Source organism: Peromyscus maniculatus, chromosome 23 (genome assembly GCF_049852395.1).
Source record: "Peromyscus maniculatus bairdii isolate BWxNUB_F1_BW_parent chromosome 23, HU_Pman_BW_mat_3.1, whole genome shotgun sequence".
NCBI classification, from domain to species: domain Eukaryota; kingdom Metazoa; phylum Chordata; class Mammalia; order Rodentia; family Cricetidae; genus Peromyscus; species Peromyscus maniculatus.
Genome location: NC_134874.1, coordinates 29835851 through 29848125, shown reverse-complemented (window position 1 = coordinate 29848125; position 12275 = coordinate 29835851). Strand labels below are relative to the sequence as shown.

The 12275-nt window shown below is 46.7% G+C and overlaps 1 protein-coding gene across 1 annotated transcript; it reads left to right on the top strand.

Annotated features, from left to right (window-relative positions):
• The first annotated feature begins 3015 nt into the window (after positions 1–3015).
• Positions 3016–10979, top strand: LOC143270402 (paired immunoglobulin-like type 2 receptor alpha). The gene is made up of 4 exons (XM_076560330.1): positions 3016–3064; positions 3380–3769; positions 6962–7162; positions 10822–10979. Exons 1-4 carry the CDS (start codon positions 3016–3018, stop codon positions 10854–10856), a joined length of 675 nt encoding a protein of 224 aa, XP_076416445.1. The 3' UTR covers positions 10857–10979.
• The last annotated feature ends 1296 nt before the right edge of the window (positions 10980–12275 follow it).

Sequence of the window (12275 nt, the reverse complement as noted above, 5' to 3'; positions counted from 1 at the left end):
TTGGAGTTCTTCCATTTGAAAAATGTGATATTTGCATGGGATTGTTTGAATCTTGTTTTCTAGTCCCTCCCCACCACTACCCTCAGAGTCTGAAGGTAGATTTTTCTCTTGATAAAGAAACAAAAAAAGTGAACATCTTGTTTGTAAATTGGTATCTAGTAACTAGTGGTAAACTTGAAATGGTAGAATTCTTTAAAGCCTAATTCTAGGTAGCCTTAGGAAAATGTATCTTAATTATTTTTGAACCTGTATTCACCTTGTTTTTTTCAAATATCTTAAGTTATATTTTCTTTTTTAGAGCTGCTTCTTATTTGGGGCTACTTTTTTTTTTAATTGAGGCGTAATTCATAAAAGGGTACATTGTTTTGATGAGACTTTTTACAACTGTGGCTGGATGTCTTTCTTTAGTCTTCCAAGAAGGGCCATTTTACTTTTTTAGAGTTACTTTTTAAAGTCATGAGGTCAACAACTTGGACTACTATGCATGTAAGTGCTAATGCAAATTAAAGCCCAAGTTGACCTCCAGCAGCAGTTCATTCTATGTTGATAGTGAGAGAACACTTTGCCTGTTAGGATACTGTTACTCGTGGACTGAAATGCTGAAGAAACCCCTCCCCCTATTTTGTTTTTTGCAAAAATCAAGGTATATTCTAGGGTTTCCTGGTTGACCTCAACAGATAAACTGAGCTGATAGTCTTAGTTCAGAAATGATCTGAATGTAGATTTACAGTCTACGCGTACAGCTGGCTAAGTGAGATCGCTTTTACAGTTCTGCATGTATCCCATCGGCTCCCCATTAGTTACTGAACTCTTAAAACTGGTATTGTAACATTACCACAATGTTTTGTGCCAATTTTATGAACTTTACAGTGCAATATGTGTTCCTTTTCTGAGGCAAACCAAAGGTATATTTCTCAAGGTTCTGCTGCTATCAGCAGCGTTGATGGAGGATCTTTTATACATTTGTAATAGATAGAAATAAACCAGATTGCAGTTTTTGTTTTTCTTTTTTTGAAAATTTAAACCATGTACCAAGTTTCTGGTCAAGATTGTGTAGGATAAGTTAAACATAATTGCATTCTATTAACCAATATGAGTGTATTTCTTATGCATATAGTTACATTGAAATAAAGTTCTAAAAAGAAAAAAAAAGACAGGGTTCATCTGATAGAGTGCTTACCTGCACAGAACTCTGGGCTCTATCTCCAGGAGGAGATAAAGGGGCACAAAGGGGCACACATGTCCCCCAGTATTTGGGAGGGCAGACAGGAGGATCTGTAGGAGTTCAAGGTTATCTTTGGCTACATAGAAAGTTCAAGGCCCAGCCTGAGATATATGAGACGCTATTAAATAACGGGGGGGGGGGTCTGGTAGGTACAATAGACCCATTCCCTCTCCTTACTAACCATTTGAAACAAACTCATCCCAAAGACTCTGTGCATCTGTGTCTCCAAGGGCAGCATGGATGGATACAGAAGTGTGTCCATGTACTTCTGGGAGTGAGGACATGAGTGTTTGTACCTGGCTCAGGTCAAGAGATCAGAGGACCATGGGAACTGTGGGGACTGTGAGGAAGGCAGAGACAGCAGATGTGACAGAGGCGACTGCACAGCCACCTGCAGGGAAGCATGGAGAGGCGATCAATGCAGGAATCTAAGGAAATGGGAAGTCGCCTCTGCACATGTCACTCAGGGAGAATGATGCCACTTCCTCTGGTACAAACTTGTCTTCCATGGAACTGATGGAACCAAGAAATGAGGAAGAGTAGGATGACCCTGCTACAGAACCAGCCCTGACGTCACCAGAGCCTCTACCCCCACCCTCCACCCCTCCACCCTAGTCACTGGGCAGTGTGTCCACTGTCAGAGATGTCCCGGGAAACATGTCATGAGTGACACATTGCTGCTGTGAGTCTTTTTTCCACTTCATACAAAGAAGGTTCTAGAACAGCCACATCTAGACGGAGTCACTCAAATGCTTTGTGGGGACAGCCTCCTGGGAACCCAGAAGCAGATCCCTGGCCTTTGAGGGGAGTTCAGATGCTGCACAGAGCAGGCAGGCTGAAGTCTGTGTGGAGTGGAGGACTACAAGTCCTTCATGGGATGAAGTCCAGTCAACCTGCCATGTGGTAGTCATGTGACATGTGCCAGGGCTTCTCTGATCCTTGGCATCCTCTTCTGAGGTGTGTGAAGTTGGGTGGGATGTAGAAAGACTCCTTCAGAAACTGGAGTAGCTTTGGAGTCACTGTCTAGGGGAGGGAGACGATCACCCAGGAAGCCCAGGGTAGTTACAGACTCGGCAGCAGTGAGCAGGCCAGGGCGAGAGTGTCCACTGGGCCTTGGTTCTGCCTGGTGCTGTGAAGAGTCCCTGAAGGACAAGAAGAGGACAAAGAGCAGATGGTGGTGGGGACACCAAGCTAGGGCTGGGGACGGAATGTGTTTCCTCATCACCTCCATCCTCATTGTGTCTGAAGAGAGCAGAAACTGACCACTTCTGTGCCTGAAGTTATTAGACAGACAGACAGACAGACAGACAGACAGACAACCAGTATGGTGGGAGACACAATGAGAAACAGAGGAGGAGGAACACAGGAGTGGATGAAATATGGAGGTGAGGAACCAGTGATTACAGACCACATGGGAAATGGACGAGACTGGATAAGACAGGAGGTCAAGATGGAAGAGAGGAGAGCCCAGCCTGGTGAGGTCAATTCCATATCTTCCTGTAAAAAATGGGGGCTGGGCTCAAGGGCACCACCATCCTGTCAGTGACCACAGGGCGGATCTTCTGCAGCATGGGAAAGAAGAAGCCAGAATCATGAAGGAAGTTTCTGGTCACAGGGAGGTGGAGAGGGGGAGGTCCTGCCCCACTCTGTCCTCCACATGAGAAGGCCCTGGGGTTGTGTGCCCCTTTACACTGATTCTTCCTGACTCCTGAGCACCCCAGGGTCCCTGCACAGGACTCCTCTCCTTTCTGATGGCTCTGCTGGTCTCACTTCCTGGAGGGAATCAGGCCATGGCTTGGATCCTGCTTCTGCTGATGTCAGCTGCATGTCTGCAAGCTGGTGAGTGGTGGGGACCTTGTTAGCAGGGACTCTGCCCTAACCACAGGAGGGGCCAGTGGGGCTGGGAAGAGCAGGCTGTCATGTGGACAGGGGTCTGCTAGAGGAGCCAGTGAGTGCTCTGTGTCCCAAGAGAGAGCTCATCCTCAGAGTGGGTCCAGCCCAACCCTTCCTTGTCTGTCCTGTCCATATGGGACAGTAGGACAAAGAGACAGTCCTGCCCTGTGTCCCACCGCTGCCTGTGGGTGAAGGCTCAGGAAGGTCTGGGCATTCCTTTCCATCCCTGCAGCGGCTTCAGATGCTTTCTGTACTTCCCAGGATCTAACAGAGTAAATGCCTTTGGGGTCAACCAACCAGCACACCTCTCTGGTGTCCAGGGCAGCTCCATCGAGATCCCCTTCTCCTTCTACTTTCCCTGGGAGTTGGCAGAGGATCCACAGATGAGGATTCTCTGGAGATGGAAGAACTATCATGGGGAATTTATCTACAACTCCACGCCACCTTTCATACATAAACATTTCAAGAAGAGGCTCATCTTGAACTGGACACCGCCTGAGACATCTGGAGTCCTCAAAATCCTGAACTTGAAGAAGAAGGACCAGACAGTGTACTTCTGCCGAGTTCTTCTGAACACAAGAGAAGGCATTAAGTTCTGGCAGTCAATTAATGGGACCAACCTCACCATCACTCCTGGTGAACACATCCCAGGTCAGGCCCTGGACCCTGACTTCCTTGTACCACAGATGTCATTAGAGATCCTACACTTCTGGTCCTTCCCACAGACTCCTCTCATGTGTTCTGTCTCCTCCCCAGAGCTCTGACAACTCCACCTTCCTCTACCCCACAACCATCCACAAGCCTTAGCTGCTCTCTCTGAGCTGCCCCTCATTGCCCTCAGATCCACCCCACCCCCAGTCAGCTCTTCCCAGATGGCCCAGTCTCCTGCTCCTTTCTCCAAACTGACTACCGCCCTGCCCACCCCACCCTCGTTGACACAAATCCACGTGGATCTAGCCGCTCCAGGACAGAGCAGCCTTCACATGGTCCTGTGTCAGGGTCTCCATTAGATCTAGACTTTACACCATATCTCGTGCCTTCCACAGTAGGGGCCTTCTGGTCCCGGGTACCCCTCCTCCTCTGGGTCCCCCACTTCACCAGTCTCTAGACACATCCCTCACCTCTCCCTGCCCCAGTTTCTTTTTTCCCTCCCTCATTTCCCTCTTCCTCTCCTTCCTCCCCATCCCCCACCTTCCCACACAGACTCTCATGTTCTCACCATGATCAGGTTCTCTGGTCACTTCTCCTCCTCCATGGCAGCTGTAACTGCAGCTTCCACACAGAGTGCACACAGGCCCAGCCTAGTCACTGAGTGGACATTACCCTGGCCACCTGTCACCACTGCTGGGCACTCTCATGGTCATTGTACAGAGAGAGACATGGACACATGAAGAATGCAAGCCCTGCCCAAAGTATGCTGGTGAGGAACAGGCCCCATAAGGGACCCTTTACCTCCAAACATCTCTCAACCAGTAGACACGTGGCCTCTGCTTGAGTTCACACTATTGCTTACCTCTCTTCTGTCTTGATTTTGTGGAGTGTGTACATATGGTGTAAACGTGTGTGTGTGTGTGTGTGTGTGTGTGTGTGTGTGTGTGTGTGAGTGTGTGTTTGCATGGGTTCACCTGTATGTGTGTTGGGGGGTGTATTTCATTTTTTTGTTTGGGAAGGCCACAGTGGATGGTCATTGGGATTCCTCCTCTGGGAAGACCCACCTTATTCCCTTGAGGCAGAGTCTCTCACTGAAACTGGAGCTCACTGTTTGGGGCCAGGCTGATGGACTGTAAAGCCCCATTGATCCTCTTGTCTCCATCTCCCTCGGTGTTGTGGTTACAGGTGGTCACGTGGTCTGTCTTACAAATAAGGTGAATGACATCTGAGGAAGGAACACCCAAGGTTAACCTCTGACACACACACACACACACACACACACACACAAACACAAACACACACACACACAAACACACACAGAGATACACAAACACATACACACATTCATGTACCACTGCTGAAAATAAATTATAAAATTAATAGTCAAATAATAATCAATTATCATTAATTATATCACCAATTCTCAGCAGTGCAGGTGATAAGTGGGTTTGTCCCTTCCAGGTTAGACCCACCCACCTCCCCTGGCAAACCACTCCTCATCTTACCCCTGTGCTGGTTCAGGATAAACTCCACAGCCAGAGCTGACAGGCACCTTGATCTGCATTTCCTGTGTCTCCTACATGTTTCCCTAAATGGCTCCTGTTCTTCCAGCCTCCTCCCTCTTCCTCCTTTCCCAATGTCTCCAACCTTTGAGATATCTATTAGGTGCTTGTAGAACAATCAATTTAAGGCAGCCATGCCTTCCTCTGCTTCAGGAAGACACACCATGTTTTTTTGTTGTTCCCAAGGCCACATGCACACTAGACAAGGGCTCTGTCATTGACTTACACCTCACCTCCACTGCTAGTTCTTCATCAGTATTTTTATCAGCATTTTAAAAATTAATTCATTAACTGAATATTCTTGCCTATTGTTTTTAAAATTATTAAATTAATGATAAAAAGACAATTTTCTTTTTTTCCATTTCTTTAAGACAGAGTCTCATGTGTCCATGCTAGTCTCAAATTGCTATATAACCTAAGATGACCTTGAACTCTTTCCCAAGAGCTGCGACCAAAAGGGCATTTCACCACTCCTGTGTCCCCTGCTTGAGATGGACTCAGGGCCTCGTGCACCCTAGGCAAGCACTCCACCACTGAGCTGCATCCACAAACCTCAAAAGAAATGTTTCCAAAAAAAAAAAAAAGAAAGAAAGAAAGAAATGTTTTCTCTGAGCAAAATATCCTCATTTAGGGCAAAGATATCACACCTGGAGAAATATTTGCAACAAGTATTGAAAGGAATCCTGTGGTTGGCTTATTAATTCTCTTTCCATAATTTCATTTTTGTAGCCAAATTCAATAGTACTCTTCTTTGCACGTTTTCTCTTTCACGTCTAAGCAAAGAGACCCCTAGTGATAGATTTCTTTCTGTGTCTCTCTTTCCCTCTCTCTAGCTCTCTGTCTCTCTGTCTCTCTTCTTATGTTTCCTTTGATGGATCTTACTCTGGGCTGAACTCACAAAGTAGCCAAGGACAGTTGGCTGTGTGTCCCAGTGACCTGCCTATTTTCCCCTTGAAGTACTGGGATTACAAGTGCATGGCAACACACACAGATCTCTGGGGATGCTGGGAAGAGGAAGTGTTGGATCAGGAGTCCTCAGGCAGAAACAGAGGAGACATGATGAGACTGCCCTACTGAGAAAAGGTACCAAGTTAAATATAGATAAAAAATTATGGGTTAATTTAAGTGTAAGAGCCAGTTAGTAATAAGCCAGAGCTACCAGCAGAACATTTATATATAGTTATATTAATATAATATAATATATATTAATTATATAAGTCTCTGGGTGGTAATTTGGGAAGCAGCTGCCAGGTATTTAGGAACTGTTGAAGAAACAGAAATTTCCACTTACACAAACCAAAGCCCCAGGCTGTTCTGCACAGGAAGTGCCCAAACCCTGTGAGAGCAGGGTACAGTCACTGTTATTGGGGAAATGGAGTTGGTACTGCAGGTGACATATTGCAGCATCTTGGACAGAAATCATCCCTCAGCAGATCACTATGGGCATTCAAAAGAGGACTTGAAAATAGAACAGAGTGCATTACCTGGGACTCAGGGGCCAGCAGGTGTCCTAGTTCGAGTTTCTATTGCTGTGAAAAATTCCATGACCAAAGAACTTAGGGAGGAAAAGGTTTATTTGGCTTACACTTCCCAATCATGTTCAATGCTGACTTCCTTTGTCTCCTCCCAGCCCCCAGGACCACCTCTCCAAGCCCCACCTCTGCAACTTCTGCACTCACCAGAACTGCACTCACAGCCACAGAAGGGAAGAAGAGCAGGAAGAATCAGACCCTGGGTCTGGGAACCAGAGTTGGGTTGGCAGTGGCTGCTGCTGTACTCCTGGCTGGGGTCTTGGGGTTGACAGTGTTCCTCAGGTGGAGGAGAAGGAAAGGTAAGTGGTCCAAGACTGCACCCCATCAGACTTCCTGAGTGTTTCCGAGAACAGTCCACACCAGAGTCCTCAATGTGGATTGACAACAGCCCAGATGCCAGGGTCAGGGCATGGCTGAGTCAGGAAAGTGCTTGAGTCCTGAATGTTGTCCTTTAACACACCCACACCATGGTGTGTGCACACTCACACACATGGTGCATAAAAACATCTAATACAATTAAAAAATGAAAACACTGACAGCCAGTGGTGATCCAAACCTCAGTAAGTGCACCTGGGAGGTGGAGGCAGGAGGATCTTGAGTTCAAGACTAACCTGGATTATATGAGAATTAATCTCAACCCTCCTCCTTCCACGAAATAGCCAGAAAAGGGCTGGGAGGCATGTAGAGGACACTCTTTGGCCTTCTAGGAAAGGGAAACCATTTCAGGAACTCTTGAACAGTGCGGTGCTGGTGGGGGAGGCAGGAAATGACCAAAAGGAACCTGGTAATTCAGGTCCCCAAGTCTCTGATACCAGAGGAAAAATGCAGTGGCCTCCACAGCATCCTGCTATGGTGACATCAGTGTGTGTGAAAATCTCAGATGGGGATTCAAGAGGGTCACTGAAACAGATTACCGGGGAGGAAGGAGTTTACTGAAGGTTATCGATGCTATGGACAGACAAGAATGTAGATATCTACATGGCAGGGTACTTAAGGAGATTTCAGGCTCCACCCACATGGCAGGGACTCCAAAGAGGGAAGGGGGGTTCTTTTTATATCCTTCTGGGGATAGGGATGGTTTCAAGCACAAGCTGAACCAGGAGGAGGCAGGAAAGGGAACAGGATGTGTGGTCACTAATACCATCATTGACTAAAATCACTCCCCAGGTGAGAACCCCTGGACCTGGATGGAAGCAGGTCAGCTGGAGAGAACAGTGTCTGGACAGCAGTGTCTCTGTGAGAGGTGAAGGGCGGTGCTGTGCCCTGAGCAGCAGCTGGATTCTGACATCACAGTCTTAGGGTGCAGAGGACAGACTGGAGGGGACCAGGCTGTGTCACTTTGCCACAGTGGAGCTGCACATGGGGATGAACGGCCAGAACCAGGAAAATGTCCAGGAAAAAGCTTTCAGACTTTGTGATTAGCCTGGCGTCGTAGTGCATGTCTGTAACTCCAGTGTGTGGAAGGGGCAGGCAGGAGGATCAGTAGTTCAAAGTCATCCTTGTGTGTGGAAGACCTCAAACAAACACTCAGTGATTAGATGGATGACACGGGGACCAGGGAACAGGAACAAGTCTAAGTGTGTTGAGAAACACTCTGGTGAAACCACCAAGCCATATAGGGACACAAAGAGGAAGTCTGTTTGAGAGTGTGTAATGGCGGTTACTTTTCCACTGTGGTGATAAAACATCATGATCAAAAGTAACTTGTGGAAGGAAGAATTGGATTTGGCTTGTGGTCCAGAAGGAAGGTTAATAGTGGAGGGGCAGCTGAAGCAGGACACTGAGAAGTCACATCTGCAACACATGCAGAAAACCCAGGGAGAAAGCTGGAAGTGAGGTGGGGGCAATACATTCTCAAAACGCACACCCAGTGACACACACCTCTTCCAGAAGGCTGCACCTCCTAAATGGTTCACAACCTCCCAAATACAACAGAGATTTCAAATAGATGAGCCTGTTATGAAGATTTTTCATTCAAATCTAACCCTAACCTAACTCAAACAATTAAAAAATGAAAACAATTTAATTGTTTGGGTTAGTTAGGAGTGGGCTAACCAGTTGAGTCTATTTGACCTGCCTGTGTGGATCTCACAGAGCTGTCAAAAAGCAAACAAATAAAGTGTATTTATAAATCAAAAGAAAAAACATAGAGAGATGGTTCAGGAGTTAAGAGCACTTGCTGCCCTGGCAGAGGACCCAAGTTCAGTTCCCAGCACCCAGATGGAGCAGCTCACAACCTCCTGTAAGTCTAGCTTCAGGCACCCAGGGCTCTCTTCTGGCCTGCTTGGACATATGGGAACAGGATGGCATACACAATCATGCACACACACATATATATATACACACACAAATGAAAGTAAATCTCTAAAACTAAAATTATAATCTAAAAACACATAGGGAAGGCCGGGCAGAAGTGGCACATGCCTTTAATCCAGGCACACAGGAGGCAGAGCCAGGAGGATCTCTGTGAGTTGGACGCCAGCCTGGACTACAGAGCAAGCTTCAGGACACGCAAAGGAAAAAAAAAACCACACAGAGAAACTCTGTGGGGGGGGGGTGCAGTGAAAAAGCCTAAACTAAGGCACCAAATGACTTGTTCTCCAAAACACAGTGGCTGACATTGTTCAAAGAAAATGGAAGCGGGTGAGTAGGAATCATCTCATTCTTAAAATAGAAAAATTAGTTCAGATGTCTGTATTAGGAGGCTGGAGAGACGGATCATTTGTTAAGAGCACTGGCTGCTCTTGCAGAGGACTAGGGTTTGATTCCAGCACCCAGACAATGGCTCACAATAACCTGTAACTGCTGTTCCAGGGGATCTGATGCCCTCTTCTGATTGCCACAGGGACCAGACACATGTGTGGCAAACAGAAATACCAGCAGGCAAGCAGTCATACAATAAAAATGAATTAAGGATTTTTTTTAAAAAAAGATGTCTGTACTACAAAAATAATCAGTAAATTCAATATAATTCTTATCTAAAGTACAATGGGAGTTTGAAAAATAATTCATCTTCTCAATTTCACATACATTCTCGAAAACAAAATGAAATGAAATAACAAAAATGGCCAATAATGGAACACCCCCACTGTCTGATCCCAGAGTTTATCAAAGTTGCAACAGGAGGCTGGAGGGATGGCTCAGCAGTTAAGAGCACTGGCTGCTCGGGCAGAGAACCTGAGTTCTGCTCCAGCACCCACATCAGGCAGTTTACAACCGCCTGTAACTCTGGCTCCAGGCAAATTATCGGAAGCCCTCTCCTGAATCCCACAGGCCTCTGCTCTCATGGCATCCACACCAAAAGAGGTGCAGATAATTTTAAAATTCTTAAAGCAAAGCAAAACAAAATAACATCAACTAAAAACTTTTAAAGCTACAGTAGCTAAATAAATATAAATAAATAAATGAACAATAGATTTTTTTTTTTAAGCTACAGGAGCCCTCAGAGTTTAAAAGGAGTCAGTGTGGAAGCCTGGGAGCCACATATTGAAAAAATCAACTCCTGCAAGTTGTCCTCTGACTTCTATAAAAACTGTGGCACACTCCCAACCATAAAATAAATAAGTGACAATTTAAAAAAACTACAGTCATTAAAACAGCATAATATGGACCAAGACAAATAGACCAGTAGAGTGAAATATAATCCAGAAAAAGACGGTCTCTAAAGGCACAAAAAGGCTGGTGAATGCAGAGTAGATGAGGCAGGTGTGGAGTGAGGGAAACTCAAGGTTGGTGAAGGAAACAGAGGAGACAGGGGTGGACATGGACCTAGCAGAGATCTGGGGAGGTTGCTGTGTAGGACACAGCCCAGCAGAGGGAGCTCAGGCACCTCTCTGACTGCCTGGGGCAGGTTCTCTGCTCCCCTGTCCTCTGAAGGTGGTCTGCACACAGAGGACAGCTGAGAGGGATGATAGAGGATCAGCACTGATGTCACACTGACACTGTTTCTTCCCCACAGGACAGAGGACTAAAGCCGAAACCCCAGCCAGGTGAGCGCCATCCGGGTCCTCTGCAAGAGCAGCCAGTGCTCTTAACCACTGAGCCATCTCTCCAGCCTCTTCAAATAACATTAAAAAAGGAGAACCACACAAAGGACCCTTCACATCTCCCTAACCACTGACTCATCCTGTCTGCTCCCTCCTTTTCGTTTATGACATCTCGCTCATCAGGACACCAGATTCACACACTGACAAGGAGCGCAGGGTCTCAGGAGTCTCCTTCCCAGAACAACACCCACGTTAAGACTCATTCTTCCTCCCTCTCTCCTTCCATTTCCTGGGCTGCCCTCTCTGTCTCTGTTTCCTCTCAGCCTTGAACATCTGCCTGGATTCAACAGCTCTCCCATCCTTCCCTTTCTTCTCTCTGTCTTTCTCTATGGTCAGTGAGCCCCGCTGCCCCAGAATCCTTTGTTCCAGATCTTCCACATCTCTTGTCCTTTTCTCTTCACCTCCCAACCTCTCCACCCTTCTCTCCTGCCTCTTCTTTTCCTACTGTACATGGCCTGCTCTGTCCCTTCCTTCTCCAACACCTTTTTTCTGAAAAACAGTCTCATTTAGTCCAGTCTCACCTCAAACTCACTCTGTAGCCACTGATGACCTTCAACTTCTGATCTTTTGCCTCCACCTCCCACCTGTTGGAAGGACAGGCATCGAACCACACCCGATTTATGAGGTGCTGGGATGGAACCCAGGGCCTTGTGCAGATAACTCACGCATCCACTAGCCACACTGCATCCCAGCTTCCTCCATCTCTCCTCTCCCTGTGGCTTCTTTGGCCAGATGCCCTTCCTCCAGTCCCATATCAGGTTCTTTCTTACCGAACCCAGCCTGAGCACCTACCAAGAGATCTGAAACTTTCTTGTCTTCTAGTTTTCAAGGTAGTGAGAGAGGGTAGACTCGGTTCTTCCTATTTCTAGTCTCTTTTCCTCCCCAGGGAATGCCCATTTCCTAGAATGACTTGCCTTCAGCTAGTGCTGAGAGACCTTGGCCAGGCCACCTTCCCAATGACCTCTCATTCTCTTCCAGAGAAGGTCTAATTCTGAGGGCCGAACACCGTGATGTCATCTTGAGTCACTGAGGATGGCAGAGACCATTCAGAATGAACCAGCTCCTGGTGTGTGTGTGTGTGTGTGTGTGTGTGTGTGTGTGTGTGTGTGTGTGTGTTCTCCAGTACCATCCACTCTTTTAAATAATCATGTTTATTGGATTTTGTATGTTTGCGTGCATGTGTATCCATGTGTGTGGGTATGACTTGACATGGCCCACATGTGGCGATCACAGGACAACTTCTGAGAGCTTTCTCTTTCCTTCCACCTTGTGGATCCTTGGGATGAAACTCAGGTTGTCAGTCTTGATGGTCTGGCCTTACCCACAAAGTCATTTCACCTTGGGTTTTGGATTTTTGTTATTATTG

Excerpts from the sequence above, each read along its gene's own strand:
- LOC143270402 (XM_076560330.1), top strand. The coding sequence starts at position 3,016 with ATGGCTTGGATCCTGCTTCTGCTGATGTCAGCTGCATGTCTGCAAGCT. Across the intron at positions 3,065-3,379 it reads AGCTGCATGTCTGCAAGCTG|GATCTAACAGAGTAAATGCC; the intron begins GTGAGTGGTGGG and ends TGTACTTCCCAG. Across the intron at positions 3,770-6,961 it reads TCCTGGTGAACACATCCCAG|CCCCCAGGACCACCTCTCCA; the intron begins GTCAGGCCCTGG and ends GTCTCCTCCCAG.